Source organism: Mustela lutreola, chromosome 18 (assembly GCF_030435805.1).
Source record: "Mustela lutreola isolate mMusLut2 chromosome 18, mMusLut2.pri, whole genome shotgun sequence".
NCBI classification, from domain to species: domain Eukaryota; kingdom Metazoa; phylum Chordata; class Mammalia; order Carnivora; family Mustelidae; genus Mustela; species Mustela lutreola.
Genome location: NC_081307.1, coordinates 8487410 through 8502549, shown reverse-complemented (window position 1 = coordinate 8502549; position 15140 = coordinate 8487410). Strand labels below are relative to the sequence as shown.

Sequence of the window (15140 nt, the reverse complement as noted above, 5' to 3'; positions counted from 1 at the left end):
GTGCGATCACAAAAAAAAATTCAGAACCTGTTATGTGCCCGTCGCAGGCTTGAAAAGGCAAAAATGTTCCCTGCTTTATGTTACATTAAATTGTCAAAGTCGGAGAATAAAATGAAAGACACGCAAAGTATGCACAAACAGGTATAAAAGGGAAACAAGAAAGAGGAAATAAGTATGTTCGTGGGGAGTGGAGACCTTACTTCGTAGGAGGGTTACATAACAGCTTTTCTGAGGGGGAGACATTTCAGCTGAGAAGTGAGACCTACACGACGAGAAAGAGCTGATTCTGCCAAAAGCAGAGAAAAAGTGTTACTGGCATAAAAGAGAGTGTGGACAAAGGGCCTGAGACAGGAAGACCTGCTCCAAGAACTGAAAGAAGCTCGGTGTGGCTGCAGTGTGGTGAACAAGCGAGAGAAGCGCTTAAATCTTGCATCACAGAGGGACGGTCCCTATTCCGGGTCCAAGGAGAAGGGTAGGAGAGTACGCGGATTCGGCTGCCCAGGACCACCCCAGAGCCAGGACAGGATGGAAACCTCGAGCAAAGGCGAAGGCCTGCTGGGGGCGCTCAAGTCCGTCCTCCACGCACACCCCTAACACCCAGCCTTCCAACGGTCCGCTGTGGGGCTTCCTCCGCGGTTCGCCCTCCAGTCCTTGTCCGGAAACGGGAGCCCCAGCTTTGGCTAGCCCGGGGCTCCAAGCAAGTGCCTGGGTGGAAAACGCCTTCCTCCCATCCCTGGGCTCCCGGCCACCCCGCAGGCTGGTTGTCGGCCCCAGCACCCAGGGCCGAAGCGCGGCCCCCAGTCACGCCTTCATCCCCGCGGTCCGTGCGGTCCTGGTGGCCCTGGAGGCCGTGCCCTTGCTCCGCGCCAGAACCCCATCCACGGCTTTTCTCGGGGTCATCCTGAAGCGAGTGGTCGGTCACCGCAGCCAACACACAGACACACACACACACACACACAGGGGATTTGGGCCCCGAGGCTGGGGCCATCACTGCTTACAGAGAGTGGAGAGCGGGGTCCCAGGCTGGAAAAAGCGCTCGCGCGGGGCTTTCCTCCTGTGCGTCCGCAGCCATCTGTTGACCAGGGCAGGCCTACCTGCCCCACCTCCTTTGCTTTGACTACGTACGAGGTCTTGCTGAGACCCACGGCCGACGGAAAACGGGAGAAGGCAGCCCAAGAAATGCTGGGTAAAGCTCAGCGCGCGCACCCACTAACTGCTGGGCTCGGGCACCAGCACCCATGAATAAACACGAGGGCGCACGTCCTTGGGATGCCACGGAACCTTCTGGAATCTCAGCGCCCCTACGGGGAGAACCTCGGAGTTGCCAGGTACCTTCAGAGGCGGATTACCTTGAAGATACAGCTCCCCGGCGGCAGGTCGGGGCTCAGCGACGGGCGCAGATGACTGACTGCACTTCGAAGTACGTCCCCTGGGGCGCTGTGCATGTACGCACAGATGCGAGCAGCAGCCCGGGCTAGCGTGGTCCACGTTGGCCGCCACGAGAAAAAGCGGAGTCGCAGTGTGTGTGCAGACACCGCCTCGATTCTCCGCGGCGAACCCTGGCTACTCGGCAGCCATGCCCACCCTCCAGGGGCTCCAGCCGCTGGTGGCGCCGCGCGTCCCTTCGCCGCGCTTTCCACGTTAGAAGAAAGGCTGTCGATCATTCCGTCCTTCTTACCTGTTCCGTTATCTCCAGGTCCTTACCAGTCCCTCTGAGCGCTAGGTTTTCCTCCCGCGCAGAGGATTTTATCTGCTCCAAGGGGACGCAGTTGTGCAGCTCCTCATTCTCCGTAGGGCGCAGGTTACCGCTGGCTCTGGGGGCGCTAAGCCTGGAGGCTCCCCGGAGCAGTGTCCCTGTGGACTCTGTTCTGCGGGCTTATTACCTCCTCGGAGTTAGATGCAAGAGCTCTGGGGCGGGGGGAGGGCGAGAGTGAAGGAGTGATGGGAGCAGCCTGCGGGGGAAGGCAGCACCCTTAGCAGAGGTCAAGGTACTATGTGCGTGGATCCCTGCAACCCGTTACTAGCTGTGTGGCCCGAGTTGGGCAGGTTACCGATGCTCAGCAGCACAGGAGATGCTGGGCGAGAAGTGCTTAGAACAGTACAGCTCCGGATGAGCGGTGGACGTCCTTTAGCTAGGGCAGCAATGGTCATTGTTACAGTCTGAATTCATTGGAAGAACCAGATGCATTTACAGACAATTGACTCAAACTAAGTACCCATATTTCCAGTGTCCTACACTGGGTTACAAAGGAAAAGAGACCAATAAGAACAAAAAGTGGAAACCTATTCCTTCCCATGTTAATTTTCCCACCGGAAAATGCACCATTATGGAAATCTTGTCTAACTTCCCACCCGCCGGCCGTTACATTCTATATTTCTCTGATTCCAAAACTTTTTTTTTTTCCATTTAAAAAATCAAAATCCGTTAGCCAATTTATAGTACATCATTAGTTTCAGATGTAGTGTTCCTTAGTTTATCCATTTAGTATAACACCTGGTGCTCATCACATCACATGTCTTCCTTTATGCCCATCACCCAGTTACCCCATCCCCCCATCTCCCCTGCAACAACCCTCAGTTTGTTTCCTAGAGTTGAGTCCCCTGGTTTTTCTCCCTCTCTGATGACTTCCCAGTCAGTTTTGATTCCATAAGAGTTTTAGAATCAGCTCTTCAATGTCTATTTTTTATTTTATATATATATATATATATACATGTATGTGTATATATATATATATATAGATCGAAAGTAGGTAGAGAAGCAGGTGTCCGGTGTACGGAAGGAAGCTCCCCGCTGATCAGAGAGCTCAAAGTGGGGCTCGATTCCAGGACCCTGAGATCATGACCTGAACTGAAGGCTGAGGCTTAACCCACTGAGCCACCCAGGCACTCCAGTATCTATTTTTTTTAAAAAAAGGGTGGTGGGACAGCAGTTCTGCTATAATGCTTGTTTTGAAAACTTGAATTTGTTCCAACACAATTTGATATGTTAGGGAATAATTTGAACATAACTTAGGTGCAATTTCTTGTGCAAGAAGCACTAGAGGAATGCCAACAGCTGCATGCTAACTGGGAACAAGGCTTTGGAGGAGCTCCAACTTGCTGGTGTTCACCATGTTTTTCACTGTTGGTTTTTAACACTACGCAGAGTAGAGACAGGGGATGGGAACAAGACAAGTTAAAATTCCACAAAGCTCATGGCTTTTATAAAGAGTTTGCTCTTTATAACCCAGTGTATAACCCAGTGTTATACAGGGTTGCTGGGTTGCTGCAAAAAAACCTGTCTGGGTTGATTAATTTCCAGAATTATGAAAAGGTTCCTTCTGATAATTTTTGCCAGTTTCTCATTGCTTTTATGGAAGAGAGAATTTTCGGAGGTCCTTACAGCACTATTCTCATTGACATCACTTCACTTCCTCCCCTCATGTCAACATTCCTTCCCCCTTTCCTTTTTCTCCTCTGTCACACTCTTTACTAAAAGGATTCCCCGTCCTGATCACACTTGGTTACCCTCTTACTCCAAGCCTGCATGTAAGTAACTGAATTTTGCTGGAGAAAACCATATAACCTTCCTCAATGGACATTCCACAAAAGCAGACAGTCTTACTACAATTAATACTTCCCACTCTTAAAGAGGAGAGAAATGGGTATTGATTCCTGATTTTTCTTTTTTCTTTTTTTTTAAAGATTTTATTTATTTATTTGACAGAGAGAGATCACAAGTAGACAGAGAGGCAGGCAGAGAGAGAGGAAGGGAAGCAAGCTCCCTGCTGAGTAGAGAGCCCGATGCAGGACTCGATCCCAGGACCCCAAGATCATGACCTGAGCCGAAGGCAGCGGCTTAACCCACTGAGCCACCCAGGCGCCCTGATTCCTGATTTTTCAATTCCAATGCAGTGTCACAGACTATATATCTCATTTTCTGCCCTCAGAAATGCTGACGAGATTAACTGTTTTATGCTCTGTTGAATCTTTCTTTACACTCTTGTCAATTATTTTAGTTTGTTTGCATTCTTCAATTAATGATCAGTAATAATCTTTTCAGGTTGAAAGTTTCCTTTTTAGGAAATTGCTTGCTAATGTCCTAAATCCTTTGATAAGCTGCTTGTTTATGTCTATTTCCCATCAATGTATTTTTTTCAAGATTTTAGTTTTAACTGGGAGTGCATGGGTGACTCAGTTGGCTAAGTGTTTAACTCTTGGTTTCGGCTCAGGTTATGGTCTCATGGGTCATGGGATGGAGTCACACGTCTGGCTCCACAGTCAGCTGGGAGTCCACTTCAAGATTCCCTCTGCCTCTTTCCCTACTTGTTCTGTCTTTCTAAAATAAATAATTTTTTTAAAAAGATTTTTTTTAAAGATTTTATTTATTTATTTGTCAGAGGGAGAGAGAGCAAGCAAGCACAGGCAGACAGAGTGGCAGGCAGAGGCAGAGGGAGAAGCAGGCTCCCCGCCAAGCAAGGAGCCCAATGTGGGACTGGATCCCAGGACGCTGGGATCATGACCTGAGCCAAAGGCAGGCGCTTAATCAACTGAGCCACCCAGGCGTCCCAAAAAAGATTTTATTTTTAAGTAATCTCTACACCCAACATGGGACTCCAACTCACAACCCTGAGATGAAGAGTCACATCTTCTGCAGACTGAGACAGCCAGCCACCTCAAGGTATGCAGTCCTTTTCTTCATGTCATAAATGTTGCAAATCAACAAGGGGTGTGTGTGTGTGTGTGTGTGTGTGTGTGTGTGTGTGTGTGTGTTTATTTTGGGACCAAAAGCAAATACTATTGGCCAGAATTTCTGTTTTTTAATGATGTTTAAACAACTCAACTTATAATGTCCTATACCTCTCTGTATCCCAATGAGCTAAAAACATTCCTCATACAAAACATAAAGGAGGCTCAAAATTTACTGTAGATGATGACTGAAATGATACAGAAATATCTTAGAGCAAAAGTTTCCTAATTCCCAAAGTCTGCTTTCTAGAGAAGCCAGCCTGGTAAATGCTTGACCTAGTCTTGTAGAATTTAAGAGCCAGAAGCAATTTTAGGTGATGATATATTTCATTCTGGACAGTTTAAGGAAATATAAGATAATTTAAGAAATTTAAGGGGCACACTGGCTTAGTCAGTGAAGCATCCAACTCTTGATTTCAGCTCAGGTCACGATCTCAGGGTTATGAGATTGAGCCCCATGTTGGGCTCTATCCTGAGCATGGAGCCTGCTTGAGATTCACTCTTTCCCTCTTCCTCTGTCCTTCCCCTTACCATTCTCACATGCCCTCTCTGTTTCTCTCTCTTAAAAAAAAGGGGGGGGGGCACCTGGGTGGCTCAGTTGTTAAGCATCTGCCTTCCACTCTGGTCATGATCCTGGGGTCCTGGGATTGGCCCCACCATCAGGCCCGCACACCCACCCCCTGCATCAGGCTCCCTCTCCCACTGCCCCTGCTTGTATTGTTGCTCTTACTCTCTCTCTCTCTCTCTCTCTTTCTCTCTCTGTCAAATAAATAAATAAATAAATAAGATGTGGATAGGGTAAATGTAGATACTTGAGGCTGAAGCATTAAATTTGAGATCAACCAATTAAATACTACTTATATGCTTGGTAGACTACTGCCTAAGAAAAGTTAGAAATTCTTACACACACACACATAGATACTTGATTACCATTTTAAACTAAATGGAAGAATAAACCATAAAACTTTTATAAAAGTTGGGGCACCTGGGTGGCTCAGTGGGTTAAGTCTCTGCCTTCAGCTCAGGCCATGATCCCGGGGTCCTGGGATCGAGCCCCGAATCAGGCTCTCTGCTCAGCAGGGAGCCTGCTTCCTCTTCTCTCTCTGCCTGCCTCTCTGCCTATTTGTGATCTCTATCAAATAAATAAATAAATTTTTTTAAACTTTCACAAAAGTTATCTATGAAGGAGAAGGGAGTAGCATAGAGGGTATAGTAAAAAACAAACAGACTTTTTTGAATATACCTTGTTGTGTAGATATGATTTTGGACCCATGTAAGTATTTTACATAATCAAAAAAGAAAAGTAAAAATTATTCTCTAAGAGCAACAGTGAAATAAAATAAATGAATTCAACTGTAGATTGGACTGGTGATATAACCACTCAGAGGAACTATTCTAAGTGTCTTTAAAACAAGTAATTTGGATGAATATCCCCAGTGGGATGTAGCCCAAGGACAAAACCTCTGCCAAAAAAAAATATTTTTAGCTGTTTTTAGTAATCATATCAGTACTGGTATTGAAATTATGTTTGAGAAGCTACTGTGTTAATAGTGTCAGTTAAAGCAAATAAGTAATCACATTGGTGTTGTCAAAAGCTGGGATTTGGGGCATGAGAGAAAGAAGATTGTAAGAAGATACAAAATTAATGGGGTCAGTAAAAACAATGAATTTATGAATTGTGGTTGGAGTTATCGGTAAGCACTCGATGTATTTTATGTTACTGAAAGGCTTGGAAGTGATGACCAGTCAGTCCAGCAGCAACGAACACTTCAAGAGCCCAGATTGTGGTTTTATAAATACTTTTTTCTGCTAAAGTGATTACAGCTCCTTTGAGAAATGACTAATGCCAGATCTGGGGCAGAAGATGTTCAAAAATTTCCTGGAACATCTTGTCATGCCAGAAAGCAGAGAAGCTATCAGAGTACTAGGGTTGTATCAAAACATCTCAGAAACTAATTTGAATTGGCTCCTACAGGTCAAAGATGGGACAGTTTAATATCAATAAGGGTAATGTTTGTAGTGGAATCAAACACATAAAATAGGCTTAAGCCCATACAGTCAAAACACTTTTTAAAATACCTCACCAATCACCTTTAGAGAATGCTAGTACAGTAACTCATTGATTTAAACACTGGTAAACAGTGGGACAGAAGCATTAATTCTGCCTTTCCTATATAAAATGCAGCTCAGGTTCATCAAATCATAGTGAGAGGAAATTCCTATTTGTAAACATATTCTAGCTAAAAAATGAACAAATAATGTTAGACTGAGAATATCACCATTCTGCAATACTAATGAATTAATGGAGCTGGGCAATGATCATCAATAACTACTAACATCACAGAAAAACAACTAGTATCATGTGTTTATTGATGAAACATACCACCACCATCAATGATGTGACCTTACTAAGATAAGGAATAATAATAACCTGAATCTGATCAAGCCTCTCATCTTAAATTCTTATTTTCAAGAAATACAGGGAGACAGAGGAATGGTTAAATTATAGTAATGGGATGGAATCAGCAAAACTCAGTCTGTGGAAAACCCCACAGGACAAAAGACCCAGTTCTTCAATTTTAAAAAATCACAATATTAGGGGGGAAAAAAACATGGAAGAAGAAACTATAAAGACAGAATTAAAAGACAAAATATTTGTTCCACATAGCTATATTTGTGTAATAAATCACTCCAAAATGTCATTTCTTAGCAATAACAACATTTCATTTGCTCTTAGATTGGTAATAAGGGAAGGGCTCAGCAGGACGGTTCATCTCTATCTCTGCTTCATTCAGTCAGCTGGGATGGCTTGAAGGTTGGAGGCTGGAATCAACACATGTCTAACTGTTGATACTGGCTGTCAGTGGGATCTCCACTAGGACCAGGGCCAAAATACCCACACCTGACTCTCAGTGAACCTGCTTGGATTGTCCACAGATCAGTAGCTTGGGTTCCAAAAGCAAGAGTTCTAGAGATTGAGAAAACCTGGATGAATAAATTCTATCTTCATCGATTGGTGAGGAAACACAGGGACTCAAGATAAATCCATCTGTAAGCTCGCTCCACTTGCTCCATGAACTTGCTTGCAATCCTCCTCGATTATGAGACCTGTAGACAGAGGCCCCGCCTCCTAGCCTAAGAATCACAATCTATGGGAAAGCCACTATTTACCTTCCAGGCAGGAATCCACTAGTCTTGCCAGACCCCAGGCTTTGGGATCTGAGCCCAACCCCATGAAGCTGATCACTTCTGCATGCCCTGTAAGAACAGTCTTCATGGAATACAAGAAAGCTTGCATTGTATTTGCCCAAATCCTTGTGCTAAACCCAGCACAGACAGAGTCCCATTCAGCACCAATGTGTGATATGAGTATAAAGTGTTGCCAATCAGGGATACCAAAACTCTGGGATCCAAAGTTTTATTGGGGGTCAATCATATAGGTATGCAGTGCCCATGTAACTGACCTTAACCACTCAGTCTCTGGCCCCCAGAGGTCAAACATGTCTCAAGATCTTTGGCATATAAAGCCTCTTCTATCAAGCAGGATACTCCAAGGGCTCAGAGTTCCTTTCCCAGGAACCAGTCAAGGGCTGGTCCCAAAGACTTTTCAGTTGTACAGAGTTTGAGCAAGACCTGCTGAGTTAACCATTTACTCATACTCATCTAACACATATTACACATCACTTCTTATTTTTTAAGATTTTGTTTATTTATTTATTTGAGAGAGAGATGGAATCAGAGAGAGAGAGCGAGCAAGCGAGCAAGCAGGAGTTCTGGGGGGAGGGAGAGGGAGAAGCAGACTCTCTATGAAGCAGGGAGCCCAACATGGGGCTCCCTACCAGGACTCTGAGATCATGACCTGAGCCAAAGGCAGGTGCTTAAACCACTGAGCCACCCAGGTGTCCCATGTTACCTTTTATTCTTAACTACATTTTTACCATGTAAGTTGAGTCTCCCTAGTTAGGGTGGAGGGCACCATAAGAACAACAACTGTCATACCTTTTAGTATCTTGGTGGCTTGATTATATATTAGCAGATGCCCAATAAATAATCAGATTCTACAATCATGCCATTGACCCTTGCTCAGGTTGCTCTCTGCCTGGGATACACTTCTAGCTCCCTTCTACCTATTATCACTACTCCTAGCCATCCATCAATACCCAAACCAGTTTGTTGTTCCTTGTGAGATCTTTCCCAACTGTTCTGGCCCACATTAAGGCTATTCTTCTCTAAATTCTTGACATATTTACTGTTCATATAATCTATATGGCTTTTTATTATATTCAACCTTGAAATGTTGCTTAACTTTCATAGGACTAAGGCTCATCTCTCAAACTATAAGCTTCTGGAGAAAAAGCACTGGATTGTACCTGGTTTTTTGCCTTCCCTTTGACACCCAGATGCTATGATCTAAATGTTTGTGTTCTCTCAAAAGTCATATGTTGAACCCTAATCTCCAATGTGATAGTGTTTGGATGTGGTTAGATCATGGAGGCAGAGACCTCATGAATGGTATTAGTGCCCTTATGAAAGCAGCCCTAGGGAGACCCCCTGCTTCTTCCACCATGTGATGTTCTAGTTAGAAGACGCTGTTTATCAGGGCACCTCGGTGGCTCAGTGGGTTAAGCCTCTGCCTTCGGCTCAAGTCATGATCCCAGGGTCTCTGCTTGGCAGGAGGCCTGCTTCCTCCTCTCTCTCTGCCTGCCTCTCAGCCTACTTGTGGTCTCTGTCTGTCAAATAAATAAACAAAATCTTCAAAAAAAAATAAGAAAATGCTGTTTATGAACCAGGAGGAGGGCCTTCACCAGACACTAAATGGTTGGTATTTTGGTATAGCAGCCCAAACAAACTAAGGCAACTGATCAGGACCTTAATATAGTGTTCAATAAATATGAGATGATCATTGAAGATAGACGTTCCCTTCTTCTCTGGGCCTTTTTAACCTCTCTTTGCTGAGGCCAGACCAATGCTTCATAAATAGGTGGGAAGAGAGAAATGAACTGCAGCAATGAATAATCAGCACAGAATTTTTGCGAAGACTAAAGCTTTTTATTCCAACCAGGGCTCATCAATTTTCTGAAGACATTAGTCCAAGCCCTTGGTGGAGAGGACAGCCTCGTTGATGCTCTGAGTGATATAATCTATGTTGTGGGCATTGATACAGGTGAAGTTGATCCGACTGTTCTTGGGGAGGTAGATATGCTTTTTCTTGATCAGGTATTCCACCTGTTGGACTGATGATAATCCCAGGGTCTGAGATACTAACTCCCCTCTAACCCAGGGGGCATGACAGGGGATAGGAAGTGTCAGCATTTCTAGGGATCCAGAAGGGTCTTTAAAGCAACTCATCTTCCCTCCAATCAAACTCTGAAGCTAGGAACTGGTCACCCAGTCAGTGACATTTAATGCTCAAACACTCCCAAGGTCAGAAAAGAGGGAGCTACCCTCTCCTAGACACTTACTATTGAGTCCAAGATAGCTATGGGACCCATTCTGGTCTGTGATGTGATCCCAGGAGCCAGGTGTTCCCAGGAGTCGGAGCTTCTCCTTCACCTTTTCCTTGATCAGCATGATGTTCTCTACAAGCCCTTTCAGACTCTGCTTCCTGACAAAGAAAAGACAGCAGGAAATTAAAGTATGAGGTTTCCCTGCTGTCAGCCTCCTCACTGCCATTGTACTCTTCTTGCCTTCCAAAGCCCCAAGCACAGTGCCTGAGGGCGTCCCAGTGGAGCCCGGGAGTTTCAGCCCATATTAATTTAAGCAAGCCAAGCAGGCTCATAGGCAGATTTTGCCAGAGTTGCAAGTCCTTGATTGAGGCTGCCTAATCTCCTCCAACCTGGAAGAGTTCAAATAATTCATTGGACTGTGTCTGAGAAGAACATCCCATGGCCCACTCCCCCAAGGTAAGGCAGCTTTGGGCACAGCCCCTGCTGCTGATACACAATGAGTCCTCAGCAAATGTTGGTAAATGAATGGAGTCAAAGAGGCAACTAAGCAGGAAGAATCTTGTGAATGGGCAAGTCTGTACATACGTCTAGAGGCTCTGCCATCCTTTCCCGCCCTATACTTTACCCTTACCATTCTTCCTGAAGAGCAGGGTTACAGAGGATGGAGGTGATAATGCGAGCACCAGTTGTAGGAGGGTTTAGCCACAGGGCCTGAGTGAGTTTCATCAGTTGGGAGAGGACGCAGAGCAGGAGCTCGTTGTTGAGTGCCACCACGACCAGGATCCCTACTCCTTCATCTGCAGCATTGGGACAGACAGCCCCTCAGTGTCCTCTGTTACCAAAGCCTTCTCTTGTGACTTTACATCCAACCTTGCAGAAGAGAGGGTTGGACCACTGCCCCCCACCCTTCCCAGCCAAGCCTGTATCCAGACCCCAGGAAGTGGCCAGAGGCTCTTCTTCCAGAAAAAGTAGATATAAGTAAGAGCCTCAAAGATGGAAAGCACTTGAAAGATCACTAAGCCCCCCCCCCTCATCTTATAGGTGAGAAAACAGAGGCCCAAAGGGGCAAAATGATTTAACTGGAGTCAGTCTTGGGGCATGTAGGTGGCTCAGTCAGTTAAATGTCTGACTCTTGATTTCAGTTCAGGTCATGATCTCAGGGTCATGAGATCAAGCCCTTTGAGTTTCTCTTTCTCTCCCTCTCCCCATTCTCTAAAAAAACAAAATAAATAAATAAAATGTAAAAAAAGAACTAGAATCAGTTTTAGTAGCCAGTTTTAGGAATTGAGCCGAGATGATACCACAAAGCCTGACTTGTAGCTCAATGCTCTTCCCTTCTGCCTCCATGGTGCTCTCTCTGGAGTCCTTGGCTTTCTCCAGAGGATAGGAGTTACCAAGCACATCATTTGTGCCATGGCTAAGTGACCACTTCAGCATGAGGCCTTCCCTTTCCTTTCTGCCCATTCCATACCATAGATGCCAAAATTCTTGGACAGAGACTGGCTGCAGAAGAACTCAAAGCCTTGAGACACAAAGTACTGTAAGAATCCAGTATCTTTTTCCAGGTCCCCGGTGGATAAACCTTGATTGGAAATGTCAAAAAATAGGAATATCCGCTTGTTCTGTAGGAGAAAGGAGAATGGGAAAAGGATGAGGTTGATGGAGGAGATGATAGACGGCATGAGGGAAGGAAGTTGGGCAGATGTTGGGCTCACCTTCAAGTTAGCCATCAACATTGCCCACTGACTTTGTGTCAAGTTGCAGTCACAAATGTTCCCAATCACAAAGATACAGTCATGCGGGGCCTGCTGCAGGTAGACACCGTCTCATCAGGCACTTCCTCTACCAAGTGGGAGTGGCATCAGGGCATGTGGAGGAGGAGTCGTCCTCCATGTTGGTTCCTACTAAAGGGCCAGGCAAATTCAAGCCTAGGAAAGGCCTTTCATGACAACGGGGTCAGCGGGGACAAAAGGCAAATAAAATTGTAATCAGGTCTGAGGAGAAGTTTCTGAGTGGGGCCTCTCTACCTCTGCCACATTGAGGAGCACATTGGCATCCATGCACAGCTGCTTGGAGTCCCAGAAGGAGTATTCACGAACTGTAAAGCCCATGTCCTGGAAGACGAGTCCATAGGGTTCTGTGGGAACACAGCCCCCCTCCAGCTGGTACTGAGGAAATGGAGGCAGACGTGTCAGGGAATGGGTCTGAGGGTCACTGGCAGAAGGTGGGACGATAACAGGAAAAGGACAAGCACACTTGGCTTGTCCGCCATCTTGCTCATGACAGAGAGTGAGAAGGGCAACCGTGAAGATGGCAAATGGGGTGGGACTCGGGAACAGGAGGGAAGGATCTTCTGTCATCCCCATTTTGCATAATAACTCACCTTTTTTAGAAGAAATAATGTAAACTATCTGAGAATCTTTACGCCAGATTTTGAGGAACTGGGCCCCAAGTTGGAAGGCACCATTGTCACCAACAATGTGCACACCCCCTACCTGCCAGCAGAAAATAAACAAAAATAACTCTTTCAAAGAGTAATAATGATGAAGTCCTGCCTCAGACCCAGGTGATTCCTTTCTGGAAAGAGCTTGGACATCAGCAGAGTGATGCAAAGAATGGTGGCTTCAGGTTTGGATCCTGACTCCGTCCTCCACTGACATAGTCTCCGGACTCTGAGTCTCAGGGCCCCCTCTGTCAATGCCCGGGAGCCCTCCAAGACACCCCTTTCTGGTTAAGGACTGTGTAACCCCAGAGCTCCACTCCCTGTGTCTGGATAAGTAAGCAAAGGGCCCTTCTTCTCACCCTGTTCTCCACAATGACTTGGTTGTGCTTTCCGAAGAGGAGTTTCAAGGCCGCCTCAGTGAATGACCTCATGCCGTTCACTGGTAGGTACTCGTAGTTCAGAGATGGATCCTGGGCGATCTGCAGGCGTATCTTGGGCACCACAGAAGACACCCAGGGCTGGCCTTTGCTGGTCTGGCAGACTGTGAGGGAAGCCACAGGGGTGCTCTGGACGGCCGACCTCAGGGCCTCTGAGTCTGGGCTCTGCAGACAGCCCACAAACAACTCATCGGTCCTGGCTTTATTGGGGCTTTGGAAAGTTGTCTAGGAAAAGACAACTTTCTTTTTTTTTCCTTCCCCTTTATAAAAACAAGGTGCTGGGAGTGAATGTCTAATTTTTGTCTTTTTAAAGTAGACAGCTAAAGCCATGCCTTTTTTTTTTTTTAAAGTCTGTGCCATTTTATTTTTATTTTTTTTAAAAGATTTTATTTATTTGACAGACAGAGATCACAAGCAGGCAGAGAGGCAGGCAGAGAGAGAGGAGGAAGCAGGCTCCCTGCTGAGCAGAGAGCCCGATGCGGGGCTCGATCCCAGGACCCTGGAACCATGACCTGAGCCGAAGGCAGAGGCTTTAACCCACTGAGCCACCCAGGCGCCCAGTCTGTGCCATTTTAAAGGGCAAATATGACATACCACATGGGAGTTCTAGACCCATGAGACTAAACAAAGGTAACCCCAACTTTCACAGTGGCAAGGGCTGGCTGCATTTCAGAAGAGTCATTTTGGGGTACCCTTCTTAGTTCAGGAACAGAAAAGGGGAGGGGTGGGGAGAAGGAAGAGACTAAAGAAAATATAGTGCCCATGCAGACCCCGAAACATGGAGCTGGAGGAGAAGACGTAGCTCTTACCAAACCCCTGGAAGCCCCCAGCTAAGGGCAAAGGGCACAGAATGACCCAGAGCATTTTTTTGTACTTTTCTCACAGGGCAATTCTGTTAACAAGAACAGAGCTCTCCACTTGCAGAGGCGTGACCATCTCCAGGTTCCTCTGCAGCAGGGGCAGACTGTCCTCCTAGAGGCAATCAGGATATGAGTACTAAGTCTTATAACACTCCCAAACCACAAGGTATCTACCTCTAAAGGCCAGGAAAATCTTGTTAGGACAACTGTCTTGCTTGTAGGTCTTTAACAAGCTGCCTTCTAGCTTCTGGGCTAGGGGCACATCCATGAACACCGAAAGGGTAGTCATCACTAAAACACAAGTACAGCCAAGCCTAGGCTGTTCTGGGCTCCTGCTCCAAAGCCTTCCTCCGAGCCTGGCCCAGCCAGACCTGCCTCTTTCCAGGACCCTGGCAGATCCAATGCGGAAGCTCTGGACAACTGGTCACCAGAGCAACAGAATGCTACAATTCCCAGTCCCCATGGTGGCGGTCCCCAAAGTCTATGGGAATATTCCACGGCAGTTGAGGACCATTCCCTGAGAGAGCGCACAGAGATGGGAGAGGAGAGGGGAGGACCTGGAATTCCCAAGCACCTCTCTCTAACTCACTGCCTTCTCTGGCCCCCCTGTTGCCCAGACCAAAGTAGCAAGGCAGCCCTTGGAAGACAGGGCAAAGCAGGCTGCCCGGAAGCCAGGTGCAGAAGTGAAAACCTCAGACCCAGCAATAATCCAAGTTGAGCGATACATTTAAAAAGCTTCTACTCTTGTTTTGCTAAGGATCCCGGATTTTAAAAGGAATAGAAAGAAAGCACTGTTTCCTTCCATAGTTATTTTAAATAAAGACTCTATGTTTAGAAACAGGATAATCTGCAATTCCGTAGCCCATTCTTATTTTCTCTCAGATCTAGAGCCAAGACTTCTACATTGGTTAACCATTTCATGGGTGGCCCAGCAGCAAGCGTAGATGGCAGAAACCAAGGGCGCGAAGAGCCGGCCTCTGTAGGATCAGTCTTACGATTTGCTTTCTTCTTTTATTTCTTAAAAATAACTTTGTAAGTGATTGTTGTAGACACTGTTGGTGTCTCACGCAGATATCCTTTACCTGCCCTGCTGGCAGATAAGGCTCCTCTTCCAAATCCAGTTCTCTGGAGAGTAGCCCTCCGCTGACAGGGAGTTGCTCACCCAAAAACCACCTGCAGTTTACGCCCTCACCAACGGGGGGCAGCCAATGACTCTCTAACCCAG

General features: G+C 46.2%; 1 protein-coding gene across 2 annotated transcripts; it reads right to left on the bottom strand.

Moving 5' to 3' along the window:
- Positions 1-9755: 9755 nt before the first annotated feature.
- On the bottom strand, positions 9756-14220 carry GOT1L1 (glutamic-oxaloacetic transaminase 1 like 1). Of its 2 annotated transcripts, XM_059156114.1 has the most exons (9): positions 14090-14213; positions 12978-13159; positions 12559-12670; positions 12203-12312; positions 11891-11983; positions 11647-11797; positions 10807-10972; positions 10191-10333; positions 9756-9962 (listed from the first exon to the last, which is right to left on the bottom strand). In XM_059156114.1, the coding sequence occupies exons 1-9, from the start codon at positions 14202-14204 to the stop codon at positions 9814-9816; spliced, it is 1221 nt and encodes a 406-aa protein (XP_059012097.1). In that variant the 5' UTR covers positions 14205-14213; the 3' UTR covers positions 9756-9813. The 2 variants fall into 2 exon arrangements, with proteins under 2 accessions (XP_059012097.1, XP_059012096.1); XM_059156113.1 differs by having other exon boundaries at positions 11647-11983; positions 12203-12670; positions 12978-14220.
- Positions 14221-15140: the final 920 nt, after the last annotated feature.